General features: G+C 41.8%; 1 protein-coding gene across 1 annotated transcript in view; it reads left to right on the top strand.

The window, feature by feature from the left end:
- Positions 1–18,308, top strand: part of LOC124776010 (uncharacterized transporter slc-17.2-like) — a 416,532-nt gene that overhangs the window by 86,853 nt on the left and 311,371 nt on the right. The window contains exon 3 of the mRNA XM_047250852.1: positions 9,078–9,162. Coding sequence (XP_047106808.1) covers positions 9,078–9,162 — 85 coding nt within the window. The remainder of the gene's footprint in view (positions 1–9,077; positions 9,163–18,308) is intronic.

Below are 18,308 nucleotides of genomic sequence, written 5' to 3'. Positions count from 1 at the left end.
TGTTTGGCCAGCCTGTCGGCAAGTTCGTTGCCTGGGATGTCGACGTGATCTGGGGTCCAGACAAACACCACTCAACGACTGGACCGTTCCAGGGCATGGATGGACTACTGGATGGTCGCTACCAAAGGATGACGAGGGTAGCACTGGTCGATAGCTTGTAGGCTGCTCATGGAGTCAGTACACAGAAGAAACGACTCCCCAGGGCATGAACGCATGTGCTCAAGAGCACGGGATACAGCCACCAGCTCGGCAGTGAAAACACTGTAGCCTTGGGCAAGAAGACTTCAAGAATAATATAATAATTCCCATACAAAAGAAAGCAGGTGTTGACAGATGTGAAAATTACCGAACTATCAGTTTAATAAGTCACGGCTGCAAAATACTAACGCGAATTCTTTACAGACGAATGGAAAAACTGGTAGAAGCCGACCTCGGGGAAGATCAGTTTGGATTCCGCAGAAATGTTGGAACACGTGAGGCAATACTGACCCTACGGCTCATCTTAGAAGCTAGATTAAGTAAAGGCAAACCTACGTTTCTAGCATTTGTAGACTTCGAGAAAGCTTTTGACGATGTTGACTGGAATACTCTCTTTCAAATTCTGAAGGTGGCAGGGGGAAAAACAGGGAGCGAAAGGCTATTTACAATTTGTACGGAAACCAGATGGCAGTTATAAGAGCCGAGGGGCATGAAAGGGAAGCAGTGGTTGGGAAGGGATTGAGACAGGGTTGTAGCCTCTCCCCGATGTTATTCAATCTGTATATTGAGCAAGCAGTAAACGAAACAAAAGAAAAATTCTGAGTAGCAATTAACATTCATGGAGAGGAAACAAAAACTTTAAGGTTCACCGATGACATTGTAATTCTGTCAGAGACAGTAAAGGACTTGGAAGAGCAGTTGAACAGAATGGACAGTGTCTTGAAAGAAGGATATAAGATGAACATCAACAAAAGCAAAACGAGGATAATGGAATGCAGTCGAGTTAACTCGGGTGATGCTGAGGGAATTAGATGAGGAAATGAGACACTGAAACTAGTAAGGGCGTTTTGCTATTTGGGGAGCAAAATAACTGATGATGGTCGAAGTGGAGAGGATATAAAATGTAGACTGGCAATGGCAAGGAAAGCGTTTCTAAGAAGAAATATTTGTTAACATCGAGTATAGATTTAAGTGTCAGGAAGTCTTTTCTGAAAGTATTTGTATGGAGTGTAGCCATGTATGGAAGTGAAACACGGACGATAAATGGTTTGGACAAGAAGAGAATAGGAGCTTTCGAAATGTGGTGCTATACAAGAACGCTGAAGATTAGATGGGTATATCACATAACTAATGAGGAGGTATTTAACAGAACTGGGGAGAAGAGGAGTTTGTGGCACAACTTGACTAGAAGAAGGGGTCGGTTGGTAGGACATGTTCTGAGGCATCAAGGGATCACTAATTTAGTATTGGAGGGCAGCGTGGAGGGTAAAAATTGTAGAGGGAGACCAAGAGATGGATACACTAAGCAGATTCAGAAGGATGCAGGCTGCAGTATGTACTGGGAGATGAAGCAGCTTGCACAGGATAGAGTAGCATGGAGAGCTGCATCAAACCAGTCTCAGGACTGAAGACCACAACAACAACAACTACATGGGCAAGGAATGCTGTTCAGTATGTCCTCCCATGGACATACGCGAAGCCGAAGTGATCATCAGCCATCGAACAGTCGGTGTAAATCACTTCATGGCGTCGGTACATGGGAATAATCGAGAGGGAGTGGCAGTGGTGAACCGCGGGGTCAAATGAGCCCTTAGGGTCATGTGAAAGGTCCAGGCGAAGCCGCGACCTAGGTGTACACCATGGAGGTGTACATGAATGGACCTCAAGTATAGGTGGTAAAGGCAAGGACTCCTGTTCGGAAGGAAGGGATCGGACACGAACTGCAATTGGAAGCCCTGACCTGGGCCGCCGATGCGGGAGATGAACCGCCTTGGGTGGGAAATGGAGACGGTAATTCGGATGTGCAGGAGAACTACGAACGTGTGCCACGTAACTGGCCAGCAGTTGTGCACGCCTAACCTGCAATGGAGGGACTCCGGCCTCCACCAGGACGCTGCTTACCAGACTCGTCCTAAAAGCTCCTGTCGCCAGGCGAACGCCACAGTGGTGCACTGCGTCGAGTAAACGCAACGCTGAGGGCGCCGCCGAAGCATAAACCAGACTCCCATAGTCAAGGCGGGATTGAACAAGGGCTCTGTAGAGCTGCAGCAGCGTAGAGCGATCGTCACCTCAGTTGGTGTTTCTCACGCAGCGGAGGGCATTGAGATGCTGCCTCACACAAGCCTGCGAACCTGGGAGGAGTTAACAAAACTTCATTGGATTGTTCTTCCTCATCCAGCCTGCAACCTGGATCTACCACCTCCCGGCTTCCATCCGTTTGACCCAAAGAAGAATGCAATCCGCGGGGAGCAGTACGTGGATGATGGGGAGGATATTGGTGTAGCAAGACACTGGCTCCGACGTCGACCAGTATAGTGATGCAGGCATATAGCCCCTTCCAGGAAGATGGCGTAAGGCCGTCGCATTGAACAGAGATTACGCTCTCCTGCTCAGCTTTGAGGTACTGAAAATATTGCATTGTGGAACCACTATAGGCTGCTTAATGTATACATTTTTAATTAGGCGACTACGTACAGTCACACGGACATTGTCGGTTCATAAATAGGGTTTTATAGCTGAAAGAGTGGGTAATAATATGGAATATTTTAGTCCTTAATAAAGCCAACCTAAAACAAGCATTGCATTACGTATTGAACGCCCCCTCGTATGTACCAAAAATAAGTTTTTCTTTTTTAAAAAAATTTTTTTTTTTTGGCTCAGTTTTCTAGACACATACTTGACAGGAACATGCCCGTCTGAGGTCCAGCGGGATTAACAATTGCTTAGCCACAAATAATTCGAAAGGTATCTTCATCCTCTAAAAGAAGATCATATCGAAGAAATGTCAGGCTTCTTGTCTCCTTCCGTCTATTCGCCCTTTTGTTCGACCACAATGTGTGTTTTGTTCTTTTCGTGTCTTTAACATGACATATATTGCGGAGGCTGCAGAGGAAGCAAGGAGAGCCGATTTCGTTTTAGCACTCGATGCCCGGAAATCTTGCTCTCTGTGCGTAGCCTGTTAATGTGTGCCTCATGGTGCGTCTGAACAAACAGAACCTTTCCCATTAACTTTGGTGTTCGCTTTCGTTGCACGCTTCTAGGAACATACAATTACGCAATTATAGCTGAAAGCTGTAATTGGTAGCAACAGATGAACTACAGTGACGACCTACGCCACCAGTGGGATTGACAGCAGGGAAACGTGTGGCCCACGCCGACCCGGATCTCGTGGTATCGGACATATCTGCTAGATGTGAATCTAGCACCACAAACGGCACTTCCGCTCGCAAGGCGCATTCTCGCATCTCAAAATCTTAATGAAACTTAAACAGCGTTGTGCACTGTAATTTCCAACTTAAACTTGCCCTGCAGATGCTGAGATACTCGACTATCTTGCAAGTCCCTGCACGAAAGTGTATTTAACTTTATTGTGCTTCCACCGTAAATGCTATCGTCTTCCTGATACCACCAAATACAGCGAACGCGAAAATTAAATGCGCAAGATATTAGGAATTGCTGAAGCACAAAAATTACATGCAGTCGTAGTATAGCGCTCTCCTGCTCAGCTTTGAGGTACTGAAAATATTGCATTGTGGAACCACTATAGGCTGCTTAATGTATACATTTTTAATTAGGCGACTACGTACAGTCACACGGACATTGTCGGTTCTGCAAAAGATTTATTATAGCCAAAGCTTACGCAGCCACAGGAGGGGTCGTGTGATCAGAACACATTCAGTAGAAGGGTTTATAAAATAAAAGCAAACCGACTTCAGTCACAAATCGGAATTTTAATTTTTCAACGTACGATGGATTTCGAGCCTTAACGCTGATCTTCAGCTGTTTGATAAATATATAACCTTTTCGTCCGGTGCATAAGAACTTTCAAATGCTCCGCAGATAGAAGTCTAGTGCGTGTAATTCCACAGAACGTGGAAATTAAAGAATTAATCCAGTTCTTCTTATTCATTTGTCACGGAATGTGTTACACTCTAAAACAAAACAAAAAAGAGAAACGACGCACCATGAAGGAATTATCCAGACGGGACGGAAGTTGGCAAGTGTGATGTACATGTACAATCAAAGAAATGATTACAATTTCAGAGAAATTGGATGATTTATTAAAGAGAAAGAACTTCACAAACTGAGCAGGTCAATAACGCGTTGATCCAATTCTGGCCCCTATGGAAGATTCTTAGACTGGTTGGATGTACTCCACAGGGATGTCGTGCCAAATTCCGTCCAATTGGCGCTTCAGATCGTCAAAATACCGAGCTGGTTGGAGGGCCGTACCTGTAATGCTCCAAAAGTTCCCAACTGGGGACAGATCCTGCGGCCTTGCTGGCCAAGGTAGGGTTTGGCAACCACGAAGACAAGCAGTAGAAGCTCTCGACGTTTGCGAGCGTACATTATCTTGCTGGAATAAAGCCCAAGATGCCTCGCATGAAGTGCAACAAAATGAGGCGTAGAATATCGTCTACGTACTGCTGTGCTTTTAGAGTGCAACAGATGACAACCAGAGGGGTCCTGCTATAAAATGATATGAAACCTCAGGCCATCATCTCCTGTGGTTGGCCAGTGTGGCGGGCGACAGTTAGTTGGTACCCCACCACTGTCTAGGGCGTCCGTAGATATGTCTTCATTGGTCATAGAGGCTCATTTCAAAGAGGGACTGACGACGAAGACAATTCTACTCCAGTCAATGAGATTCCAAGGCAAAAACGTGTCTGGAGACGCCCATAACAGCTGTGACATACCAACCTGTCGACTGCCATACAGCCCGACAGTTAGGAGTGGAGGTTTGGGGATCCATTTCTTTCAGAACAGGATCCCTTTGGTTGTCAACCGCAGCATCCCTACACCAAAGCGGTACGTCGACGATATTCTCCGCCGCGGCTTCATGACAAACCATCCTGGACTTACATTTCAGCAAGATAATGCCTGCCTACACAGGGCGAGATCAGGCTGACCTCGTGCTAGTCAAACCTTACCTTGACCAGCAAAGTGTCCGCCCCCGGTAGCTGAGTGGTCAGCGTGACAGACTGTCAATCCTAAGGGCCCGGGTTCGATTCCCGGCTGGGTCGGAGATTTTCTCCGCTCAGGGACTGGGTGTTGTGTTGTCCTAATGATCATCATTTCATCCCCATCGACGCGCAGGTCGCCGAAGTGGCGTCAAATCGAAAGACCTGCACCAGGCGAGCGGTCTGCCCGCCGGGAGGCCCTAGCCACATGACATTTCCATTTTTACCAGCAAAGTCGTCGTATCCCTACCCCAATGAGAGCGTTTGGAGCATTATGGGCAGTGCCCTACAACAACTTGGGGATTTTAACGATCGAACTCGCCAGTTGAGTAGAATTGGACATAGTATCCATCAGGAGGACATCTGACAGCTCCATCAATTAATGTCAAGTCGAATAACTGCTTGCATAAGCCCAGTGGTGGATCAACACCTTATTGACTTGCTCAGTTTGTGAAGCTCTTTCTCTTGACTAAATCATCCAATTTTTGTGAAACAGAAATCGTTTGTTTGTACGTATATGTAGATGACATCTGTGGATTTCCGTCCCATTTCGATAATTCATTTGTGGTGAGTTTTTTTGGTCTTAAAGTGGATTCAAAAGACACTTTAACCATATTTAACCACTTTGGTATTGTCTAGCAAACAAATGAAGCAGAATGCTTATCTGGTGCCACAGTAACCAACACCGTTTGGTTTAGGCTTGTTGTCGTTGTTGTTGTGGTCTTCAGTCCTGAGACTGGTTTGATGCAGCTCTCCATGCTACTCTATCCTGTGCAAGCTTCTTCATCTCCCAGTACTACTGCAACCTACATCCTTCTGTATCTGTTTGGTGTATTCATCTCTTGGTCTCCCTCTCCGATTTTTACCCTCCACGCTGCCCTCCAATACCAAATTGGTGATCCCTTGATGCCTCAGAACATGTCCTACCAACCGATCCCTTCTTCTAGTCAAGTTGTGCCACAAACTTCTCTTCTCCCCAATCCTATTCAGTACTTCCTCATTAGTTATGTGATCTACCCATTTAATCTTCAGCATTCTTCTGTAGCACTACATTTCAAAAGCTTCTAGTCTCTTCTTGTCCAAACGATTTATCGTCCATGTTTCACTTCCGTACATGGCTACACTCCATACAAATTGATATTATAAGGAAGATGCCGTTATGATACGTTGGTTTACAGAGGAGCTGAAGTGGAATGACTTCTTGAAACGGCTACTCACCTTTAAATTATCTAGCAGTTGTTTGATAAGAGCTTGCAAGCCATCTGACGATGAATTTGTAAATTCTATGAAATTAAAGGCACTTTTCGAGTAGAGTAGGCTAAACCCAAATTTCGTCTGGCTGGTTAGAAATAAGATCACATAACAGTCTCGGTTCTCCAATAATGTCGTTATTTACCATTATTTACCAACAAAGAATGCAAGTATAGCGCTTCCCATGCCCATATGTGTGACAAATGTGTCCCGAAATTTTCCCCTAAGTATTTGTTTTACCCTGTATAATACGACCATTTTAGTTAATTAAAAGCCAAATTGGTACCCCTTAACAGGTTTATTTAATAGGCAGCCTTTTGCTCGCGGGTTGACCACGCATGCGTGTCACATTTCATATAATTATATATATTTCACATCTATTTAACACATTTCGCACATAAATACTAAAAGGTCGTTTTCGAACATTATTACAAGTCGCATCTCCTAAGAGGACTATGGGTATCTTACTCCCACATTGTTTTTATTCATATAATGTGTCATATATGTACGAAATTTGGTTCATACGTTTCAGAGTTATACTTTCGTGTCATCTCTTTTTACCCCCCACCTACATCCATAGGGGTGGTAGGAGAGTCTATCACAGTAATGTTTTTCCAGATGGCAAGTGACATGAGTGCTAAGTTCGATAGAAACTGCTTCAGACATGGCAGAGATATGTTGTCATGGTACTGTCTTTGCACTCCCACTTTCCACCAATAGGGCTAAAACGTCATTGAGGCTATCACCAACGTACCTAGTGCCCCCACGTACATACATTGGTTTCTATAAATATATAGATCAATAATGCAACACGTTTTGTGATTATCTCCATATCTTTAGGGGATTTTATGATGACAGGAATGGGGTTGACAACCTTCTTTGAATATAGAGTTGAATTACTGACCAAAATAGGTGTGTATCGTACATATACTACATATATTACGCTTAGCTGTACCCACAACTGTAAGTGTGGCTGAAGCCCAGCTGTCGTTGTTGATGAGAATGGTATTGTGTTCGTAATCCATATACGGATGAGAGACAAGTCTATGATCTCTACAATGCATCTGACATCATTTACAAGTCATTGATGCTAGAATGAGGGAAATGCAGTTCTCATTCTTTCATCCATCTTATACTAGCGAACCCAGCAATATTTTGCAGTTGCTAAATATGTATGGGAATTGGATAATGTCCTAACCTTATTCTACTCCCTCTCTCTGTCCATCACATCCCCCCCCCCCTCGCTTCACCTCCTCCTCTCCCTCGCTGTCTCCATTTTCTCCCCCCCTTCTCTACACATCTACTCCTCTCTTCTCTCTGATCTTGAACACTGTCAATTGTTAATGTAAATTCAAATTCCTTAGTACTTAGTATTCTAATTATAAATGATAAACCACAATACAACTTTTCTACTTTCTGTGAAGACCGACTGAAAGGAAGAAAACAAAACATGACAATGTTATATTTACAATTTTTGTTTATATATATGCATAATGAGAAAGAATGTGTATGTGAGAAACAATATTTCTAATGGTTTAAATGTCCTTGGTTTTCTTTCTCACCGTCGATTTTACCAGAAAACTTAAACATTGTTGTTTAAAAAAATATATTACCATGTCTTCACAAATGTTTATTAGAATGTACTGTAAAAGTTTGAAGTAAAATGGTCAAGAACTTTTCGAGTTCTCGCTAACAACGTTCCCTATTATACATTATGTATAGACTTACATATTACATATATTAAAAACATATAGCGTATGTCCATCCGAATGCTTGTTAGAGTAACGTTTAAAAATTTTAAGTAAAGCAATCAAGAACTTTTTGCGATTTTTGGTAACAACGTTTCCCCTTTATCTATTAGACATATTTTATATATATTTAAAAAATATATAGCCTATGTCCATACGAATGTCTATTAGAGTGTGCAGTAAAAATTGGAAGTAAATTGGTTAAGAACATTTTTTCCAGAATTTTGCTAACTACGTTTTCCTATTTTTTATATATATATATATATATATATATATATATATATATATATATATCAGAAATATACAGTCTTTGTCCAACCTAAGGTTCATTAGAGTAGCATGTAAAAATTTTAAGAAAATCTGTCTGGACACATTCAAGATTCTATTTATAACTATGAAGTCAAACACCAATTTTAATTGATGCAGCATTAAAAATGCTGTAGTAGTTCTTTAGTAATGATTTAATTTGAAGTAAATATGTCAAGCACTTTTAGAGATTTTTTTGTAACAACATTTCCCCTTTCTATATTTAATATATATTTATATATTAAAATACAGAGGTGGGCCTTTGTGGCCGAGAGGTTCCAGGCGCTTCAGTCTGAACGGCGCAACCGCTACGGTCCCAGGTTCGAATCCTGCCTTGGGCATGGTGTGATGTCCTTAGGTTAGTTAGGTTTAAGTAGTTCTAAGTTCGAGGGGACTGATGACCTCAGCTGTTAAGTCCTATAGTGCTCAGAGCCATTTGAAACCGTTTTTTGAAAAGATAGGGACCCAGCAGTTATTCAAACACGCGCGTATTCGAACGCAACATCGTGTCAAAATTTCAAAGTAATCGCAGGAGAATTGGCATGGATTTAATATTTCGAACAAAACAACGTTTACAGTTTTATTTACGTGGATTTTGGCATGTGTGTTTCAGGGCGCTGTGTGGCCTTCCCTACACGCCCTAGGAGCTGCCTGGTATCCTCCTCTTCAGCGCACCGGATACATCGCTCTTTATTCCAGTGAGTTCCAATAGCTGTCGCATACTTACTTTTCCTATTTTTGTTCACTAACGTATTGTACCATCATAGTCCAATACTGTTCTACACATATAATCTTACAACTTATGTTTACATCATGTGGTTCCACTCCAGGTTATTATATTTACACTGTGGAGTTAATATTTCTTTCAGCGTTCTGGTCTGATTAAGTTGTTCGGACATACCCGTATTTGGTTGATTTCCAATGTGTCCACTTGACCATAAGTAACAGATAGATAATAGAAAACATGTACACTGTTTCTTACAACAAAATACAGCCTATGTTGAAATAAATGTTTATTGGAGCGTCCTGTATAGAACTGAAGTGAATTGGTCAAGAACTTTCCGAGATTTTTGCTAACAACGGGAGAACTCTTCACTGAGAAAAATTATTTGTTCCACAGAAGCGTGTTGCAAGGATAACAAATCATGCAAACTCTAGAACGAGGACTGGTTATCCGACAGGTATTTCTCTGCCTAGCGATCTGTCATTCAAAACAGCCACCTTCTTTGTACGAGAACCACGCGTGATACTGAAGACAGTAGAGAAAAATGCAATTCTTTCTTTGTCGATTTTTGTTACATTCACCATTAGCCCAAACGTAGCACCATCAGATCTTCACCTGTCGTGTCCTGAGACTTGTCATCAGGGAGGTCATTTTCAAAATGACGACAGACTTTGCAGCCATTGCTGAGACAGCAGGATAAGCCTTAGGGGTAGGAGGCATTGTATAACGGCGGAAAAAATTATGAGTGGTGATTTTTATTTGAATGTGTGATGTATTTCGAGTTCTAGAGCTCATGTTCAGGTGCTTAGGCATCAATTTACATTATATTTTAAAAACATCCTTTTAAGCGTTATATTGGTATATTACAAGGTAGTACACTGTGCTGTAATATAGCTATAACTTTTACAAAATTAGAACAAAAAGAGAATTACTTACTGTTTCCAGGAGTTGTTACGTAGTTTCTACTTACTGGATTTAACAAAATATAAATGTACATTGTAATGTTGTTGCTTTAATTTGATCTGAAAGCGGTGCTGATATTCAAGACCATAAAAGTGGGTTAAAAGCTGTGAGCTGTCTGGGGAAGTTAACCTTGCATTACTGAGCAACTGTTTCACCAGGTATCCAGTCTAGCTTACCAAATTCGCAACCAGACTAACATTAATTATAATCTTTTAATAGTCATACGACAACCGGTGATATATGTCCCATAGTGCTCAGAGCCATTTGAACCATTTGTTACGTCCCACAGTGCTCAGAGCCATTTGAGCCTTTTGAACCAATGAAAGAGGAAGCCGCCTGGTAGAATTTTGCACAGAGCACAACTTAATCATAGCTAACACTTGGTTCAAGAATAATAAAAGAAGGTTGTATACATGGAAGAGGCATGGAGAAACTGGAAGCTGTTAGATAGATTATATAATGGTAAGACAGAGATTTAGGAACCAGGTTTTAAATTGTAAGACATTCTCAGGGGCAGATGTGGACTCTGACCACAATCTATTGGTTATTAACTGTAGATTAAAACTGAAGAAACTGCAAAAAAAATGGGAATTTGAGGAGATGGAACCTGGATAAACTGACTAAACCAGAGGTTGTACAGAGTTTCAGGGACAGCATAAGGGAACAATTGATAGGAATGGGGGAAAGAAATACAGTAGATGAAGAATGGGTAGCTTTGAGAGATGAAATAGTGAAGGCAGCAGAGGATCAAGTAGGTAAAAAGACGAGTGCTAATAGAAATCCTTGGGTAACAGAAGACATATTGAATTTAATTGATGAAAGGAGAAAATACAAAAATTCAGTAAATGAAGCAGGTAAAAAGGAATACAAACGTCTCAAAAATGAGATCGAAATGAAGTGCAAAATAGCTAGAGGACAAATGTAAGGATGTAGGCGTAGATCACTAGGGGTAAGATAGATACAGCCTACAGGAAAATTAAAGAGACCTTTGGAGAAAAAAGAATCACTTGCATGAATATCAAGAGCTCAGATGGAAGCCCAGTTCTAAACAAAGAAGGGAAAGCAGAAATGTGGAAGGAGTATATAGAGGGTCTATACAAGGGCGATGTTCTTGAGGACAATATTATGGAAATGGAAGCGGAGGTAGATGAAGATGAAATAGGAGATATGATACTACGTGAAGAGTTTGACAGAGCACTGAAAGACCTAAGTCGAAACAAGCCCCCTGGAGTAGACAACATTCCATTAGAACTACTGATAGCCTTGGGAGAGCCAGTCCTGACAAAACTCTACCATCTGGTGAGCAATATGTATGAGACAGGCGAAATACCCTCAGACTTCAAGAAGAATATAATGATTCCAATCCCAAAGTAATCAGGTGTTGACAGATGTGAAAATTACCGAACTATCAGTTTAATAAGCCACGGCTGGAAAATACTAACACGAATTCTTTACAGTCGAATGGAAAAACTGGTAGAAGCCGACCACGGGGAAGATCAGTTTGGATTCCGTAGAAATGTTGGAACACGCAAGGCAATACTGACCCTACGACTTATCTTAGAAAATAGATTAAAGAAAGGCAATGCTACGTTTCTAGCATTTGTAGACTTAGAGAAAGCTTTTGACAATGTTGACTGGAATACTCTCTTTCAAATTCTAAAGGTGGCAGGGGTAAAATACAGGGAGCGAAAGGCTATTTACAATTTGTACAGAAAGCAGATGGCAGTTATAAGAGTCGAGGGGCATGAAAGGGAAGCAGTGGTTGGGAAGGGAGTAAGACAGGGTTGTAGCCTATCCCCGATGTTATTCGATCTGTATATTGAGCAAGCAGTAAAGGAAACAAAAGAAAAATTCGGAGTAGGAATTAAAATCCATGGAGAAGAAATAAAAAGTTTGAGGTTCGCTGATGGCATTGTAATTCTGTCAGGGACAACAAAAGAGCTGGAAGAGCAGTTGAACGGAATGGACAGTGTCTTGAAAGGAGGATGTAAGACGAACATCAATAAAATCAAAACGAGGGTAATGGAATGTAGTCGAATTAAATCGGGTGATGCTGAGGGAATTAGATTAGGAAATGAGGCGCTTGAAGTAGTAAAGGAGTTCTGCTATTTGGGGAGCAAAATAACTGATGATGGTCGAAGTAGAGAGGATATAAAATGTAGACTGGCAATGCCAAGGAAAGCGATTCTGAAGAAGAGAAATTTGTTAACATCGAGTATAGATTTAAGCGTCAGGAAGTCGTTTCTGAAAGTATTTGTATGGAGTTTAGCCATGTATGGAAGTGAAACGTGGACGATAAATAGTTTAGCCAAGAAGAGAATTGAAGCTTTCGAAATGTGGTTCTACAGGCGAATGCTGAAGATTAGATGGGTAGATCACAGAACTAATGAGGAGGTATTGAATAGAATTGAGGAGAAGAGAAATTTGTGGCACAACTTGACTAGCAGAAGGGATCGATTGGTAGGACATATTCTGAGGCTTCAAGGTATCATCAATGTAGTATTGGATGGCAGAGTGGAGGGTAATAATCGTAGAGGGAGACCAAGAGATGAATACACTAAGCAGATTCAGAAGGATACAGATTGCACTAGGTTCTGGGAGATGAGGAAACTTGGGTGGAGAGCTGCATCAAACCAGTCTCTGGACTGAAGACCACAACAACAACAACAACAACATTTATCTACATATCATGAGCATTAGTTCTTTACTTACGTCATATTACAATAGCTGCCTTAAAAATTTACATTGCAAAATCCTGGAATGCCGTTAGTAAAGAAACAGTGTTCTCGACACATAAATCAATGTAGACATCCCTGAATATAGGCTGTCAGGTATCTTGAAATGTCATCATGGAAAAATAAACGTTTATAAAAGCAACCGGTTGCAGCTAATTCATGATAAAGCACCTTCAGTATCAACAGTTGCAGTGTTCTAGTACGTCCACAGTGGACAAGAATTCTCTACTAATATTAATACGAGAGAGGATACAGATACAAAATACCACAATGAGACAGGCTATCTCAGTCGATAAGCAGTAACTTTTCGATTTTTAGCCACAAGCAAGTCATTGGAGTGTTTGAAATTTAGTGTGTTAACATACACAAACATTATTAAAAGAATTTTTGAAATATTTGTTCAAAAATACTTTCGAGGACTGATGTCATGCGGTATCATTGGAAAACGACTACTATTACACAGATGTTGTCGATAATGTGCTTTTCGTGGCACCAGTGCTATTGGTTCACGCACCTTATTTGCTTGCGTCCTCCACTGTCTCGTTCCGCTCGAGTCTTCAGTGCGTAGAAATCGGCAAAAATCTGGACTGTAGGCAAAACATGTAACAATTCCCGTGACACTATTAATCAGCCATAGATGGCTTATTCTTGATTTCTTTTTTATTTACACAGCAGATTCTCTCAAATGCATCTCGGGAGCAGCACATACAGAGCAGCGCATATACTGGCTGGAGGGGCAAGTTAAATTCATATCCCCTCCACCTTTTTTTGCTTACCTCCTCCATTGTCTTGTCTCTCTCGAGTCTTCAGTGGGTAGAAATCGGCAAAAATCGGAAGCCTTAGGTCAGGTAGCTTATTATTTGGCTTAGCACCCGCTCGCCAACCTTTGCAATCGTACAGTACCATAGCGAAGTAGAAGCAAGAACTCGACTATTGAACATTGAGCGAGAAGTGTAGGAGGCAGATGCGTAAACCAAGGGCACTGGTACCACGTAAACCATATTACCGAGAACTTCCGTGCAATAGTAGTTGTTTTCCTGTGATACTTCGGCAGTGAAACAGGCGATATTGAAACCTCCACCAGGGATACAAATTTATTCACAACGATATGAAAGCCATGTGACAAGAATTTTTAATGGTGCATGCTGTTTACAATGCCCATCACTTGAAAATGACATGACACAGGTGCCCACCATTTTTTTCACACACATTTCAAGTCTTTTACTGGAATTAGACGTCACATCTTGCACTACTGGCGCTGAAGCGGTAACGACCGTAAAATACTTAGGAGTTACTATCCGGAGCGATCTGAAGTGGAATGATCACATAAAACAAATAGTGGGAAAAGCAGGCGCCAGGTTGAGATTCATAGGAAGAATTCTAAGAAAATGTGACTCATCGACGAAAGAAGTAGCTTACAAAACGCTTATTCGTCCGATTCTTGAGTATTGCTCATCAGTATGGGACCCTTACCAGGTTGGATTAATAGAAGAGATAGACATGATCCAGCGAAAAGCAGCGCGATTCGTCATGGGGACATTTAGTCAGCGCGAGAGCGTTACGGAGATGCTGAACAAGCTCCAGTGGCGGACACTTCAAGAAAGGCGTTACGCAATACGGAGAGGTTTATTATCGAAATTACGAGAGAGCACATTCCGGGAAGAGATGGGCAACATATTACTACCGCCCACATATATCTCGCGTAATGATCACAACGAAAAGATCCGAGAAATTAGAGCAAATACGGAGACTTACAAGCAGTCGTTCTTCCCACGCACAATTCGTGAATGGAACAGGGAAGGGGGGATCAGATAGTGGTACAATAAGTACCCTCCGCCACACACCGCAAGGTGGCTCGCGGAGTATAGATGTAGATGTAGATGTAGAAATTAGATTAACTTCCTCCCGAATTTGATCCTTCAGTTCCTGGATGGTGTGTAGTGAGTCATTCTGTAAGATCTGAAATATCAAACGACCACAAGGAAGATATCACATACTGAAAGGTCAGAGGATCTTGAAGTCCAGGGGATGTCCCCTTTCTTCTAGATGAGCTTACCAGGAAAGATGTTACATAATTCCTTAATGGAATGCCGATAGGTATGGTATGTGGCCCCGTTGGAAGGCTATATTTGCAGTTACAGAAAGATCAGCATGCTGTCCCACTAGGGAATGGCTCGTCATGTGAGCATTCCACTCTTCATTCACAGTAACAACATTGCCACGGCCATTTTTTTTTAAAAAAAAGTAAGGCGCTATGATTCCAAACGATGATACGCTACACCACACTGTCACTTCCTGAGTGTGGAGTGCGTTTTATGAAGCTTTCAGGATTTTAACATGGCCAGTATCTGAAGTTTGATTGTTAACAAACCTTGACGCATAAAAGTTGGCCTCATCGTTTATGATCAGATTTTAGCACGGGCCCGGATTGTCGTTCATAGGTTCCAGCAATTCCTGCCAAAATCCTAATGTCTTTTTGGGAGGTCGTCGGCACTCAGTTTTAGCTCTATCTGCATTTTTGGTGGGTGGTAGTGCACTTCCTTACGGAATATTCGCTGTACGCTACGATCCTTTATGTCAAGTTGCAGCCCATGCTTGCGTGCCTAACTCCTGGGACTTCGGCTAAAGGCTTCTTCCCCTCTTGAAACATTCTGTGGTGTGCACACGAGTTTTGCACTTCCACCGCTCTTCCTCGCCTTTCCACGCTTTTCCTCAGAATTCTGTACGCACACTTCGATAGCATATGACGACGAGACAGGGAGGCATGCCGAAAGAGATTGTAGTGTGCGCGAACACGTTGTGCGGTCACGTGGTTGTCGTTTTTGTAAAACACCTTCACAGCAACAGCGCGTTGTTCATCGGTCAACGACGGCATCACTACTGAACATCGGTACAGGGTCAATGGCAAAGGTCTGTTGTCCAGACGGTAACACTCCCTTTACTCTGATATCGAGATTATTGAAAATTGGGGTAGCATGTGTGGTTTGACCAATGACGTCAGAAGTTACCAGAATGATGTATTGCACAGATTTAACAATTTTTTTTGGAAATTTGTGGTAAGGTCTTATGGGACAAAAGTGCTGAGGTCATCGGTCCCTAAGCCTACACAATACTTAATCTAACTTAAGCTAACTTACGCTATGGATAACACACACAACCAAGCACAAGGAAGGACTCGAACCTCTGACGGAGGGAGCCTCACGGGCCGTGATAGGCGCCTGAGACCGCGCGCCTACCCCCCGCGGCGGATTTAACAGCAAAGACGAATATTGAGAAAGGAAGGAAGGTAGGACAGAGCAAATAGGTGGTAGACATATAGTACGTACATTCATATTTCGAACATAATCGCTTCTTTGAGTCGTAGTATCTTATTCTTCAGTTGACCAATACAGGTAGTATTGGATACAAATTTTATGTATGTCGATTTTTTTAGCCTTCGTGTAGTTCATTTTAAGTACAGGGTGCCAGTGTTGTTGTTGTTGTTGTGGTCTTCACTCCTGAGACTGGTTTGATGCAGCTCTCCATTCTAATCTATCCTGTGGAAGCTCCTTCATCTCCCAGTACCTACTGCAACCTACATCCTTCTGAATCTGCTTAGTGTATTCATCTCTTGGTCTCCCTCTACAATTTTTACCCTCCACGCTGCCCTCCAATGCTAAATTTGTGATCCCTTGATGCCTCAGGACATGTCCTACCAACTGATCCCTTCTTCTAGTCAAGTTGTGCCACAAACTTCTCTTCTCCCCAATCCTATTCAATACCTCCTCATTAGTTACGTGATCTACCCACCTAATCATCAACATTATTCTGTAGCACAACATTTCGAAAGCTTCTATTCTCTTCTTGTCCAAACTATTTATTGTCCATGTTTCACTTCCATACATGGCTAAACTCCATACAAATACTTTCAGAAACGACTTCCTGACACGTAAATCTATACTCGATGTTAACAAATTTCTCTTCTTCAGAAACGCTTTCCTTGCCATTGTCAGTCTACATTTTATATCCTCTCTACTTCGACCATCATCAGTTATTTTGCTCCCCAAATAGCAAAACTCCTTTACTACTTTAAGTGTCTCATTTCCTAATCTAATTCCCTCAGCATCACCCGATTTAATTCGGCTACATTCCATTATCCTCGTTTTACTTTTGTTGATGTTCATCTTATATCCTCCTTTCAAGACACTGTTCATTCCGTTCAACTGCTCTTCCAAGTCCTTTGTTGTCTCTGAGAGAATTACAATGTCATCGGCGAACCTCAAACTTTTTATTTCTTCTCCCTGGATTTTAATACCTACTCCAAATTTTTCTTTTGTTTCCTTTACTGCTTGCTCAATATACACATTGAATAACATCGAGGAGAGACTACAACCCTGTCTCACCCCCTTCCCAAGCACTGCTTCCTTTTCATACCCCTCGACCCTTATAACTGCCATCTGGTTCCTGTACAAATTGTAAATAACCTTTCGCTCCCTGTATTTTACCCCTGCCACCTTTAGAAATTGAAAGAGAGTATTCCAGGCAACATTGTCAAAAGCTTTCTCTAAGTCTACAAATGCTAGAAACGTAGGTTTGCCTTTCCTTAATCTTTCTTCTAAGATAAGTCGTAAGGTCAATATTGCCTCACGTGTTCCAACATTTCTACGGAATCCAAACTGATTTTCCCTGAGGTCGGCTAATACCAGTTTTTCCATTCGTCTGTAAGTAATTCGCGTTAGTATTTTGCAGCTGTGGCTTATTAAACTAACTGTTCGGTAATTTTCACATCTGTCAACACCTCCTTTCTTTGCAATTGGAATTATTATATTCTTCTTGAAGTCTGAGGGTATTTCGCCTGTCTCGTACATCTTGCTCACCAGATGGTAGAATTTTGTCTGGACTGGCTCTCCCAAGGCCGTCAGTAGTTCTAATGGAATGTTGTCTACTCCCGGGGCCTTGTTTCGACTCAGATCTTTCAGTGCTCTGTCAAACTCTTCACGCAGTGTCGTATCTCCCAATTCATCTACATCCTCTTCCATTTCCATAATATTGTCCTCAAGTACATCGCCATTGTATAGACCCTCTATATACTCCTTCCACCTTTTGCTTTCCCCTCTTTGCTTAGAACTGGGTTTCCTTCCGAGCTCTTGATATTCATACATGTGGTTCTCTTTTCTGCAAAGGTCTCTTTAATTTTCCTGTAGGCTGTGTCTATCTTACCCCTAATGAGATAAGCCTCTACATTCTTACATTTGTCCTCTAGCCATCCCTGCTTAGCCATTTTGCACTTCCTGTCGATCTCATTTTTGAGACGTTTGTATTCCTTGCTGCCTGCTCCATTTATTGCATTTTTATATTTTCTCCTTTCATCAATTAAATTTAATAGTTCTTCTGTTACCCAAGGATTTCTACTAGCCCTCGTCTTTTTACCTACTTGATCCTC

This window comes from Schistocerca piceifrons, chromosome 2 (genome assembly GCF_021461385.2).
Source record: "Schistocerca piceifrons isolate TAMUIC-IGC-003096 chromosome 2, iqSchPice1.1, whole genome shotgun sequence".
Classification (NCBI taxonomy): Eukaryota; Metazoa; Arthropoda; class Insecta; order Orthoptera; family Acrididae; genus Schistocerca; species Schistocerca piceifrons.
This window is presented reverse-complemented; position numbering and strand designations above follow the sequence as displayed.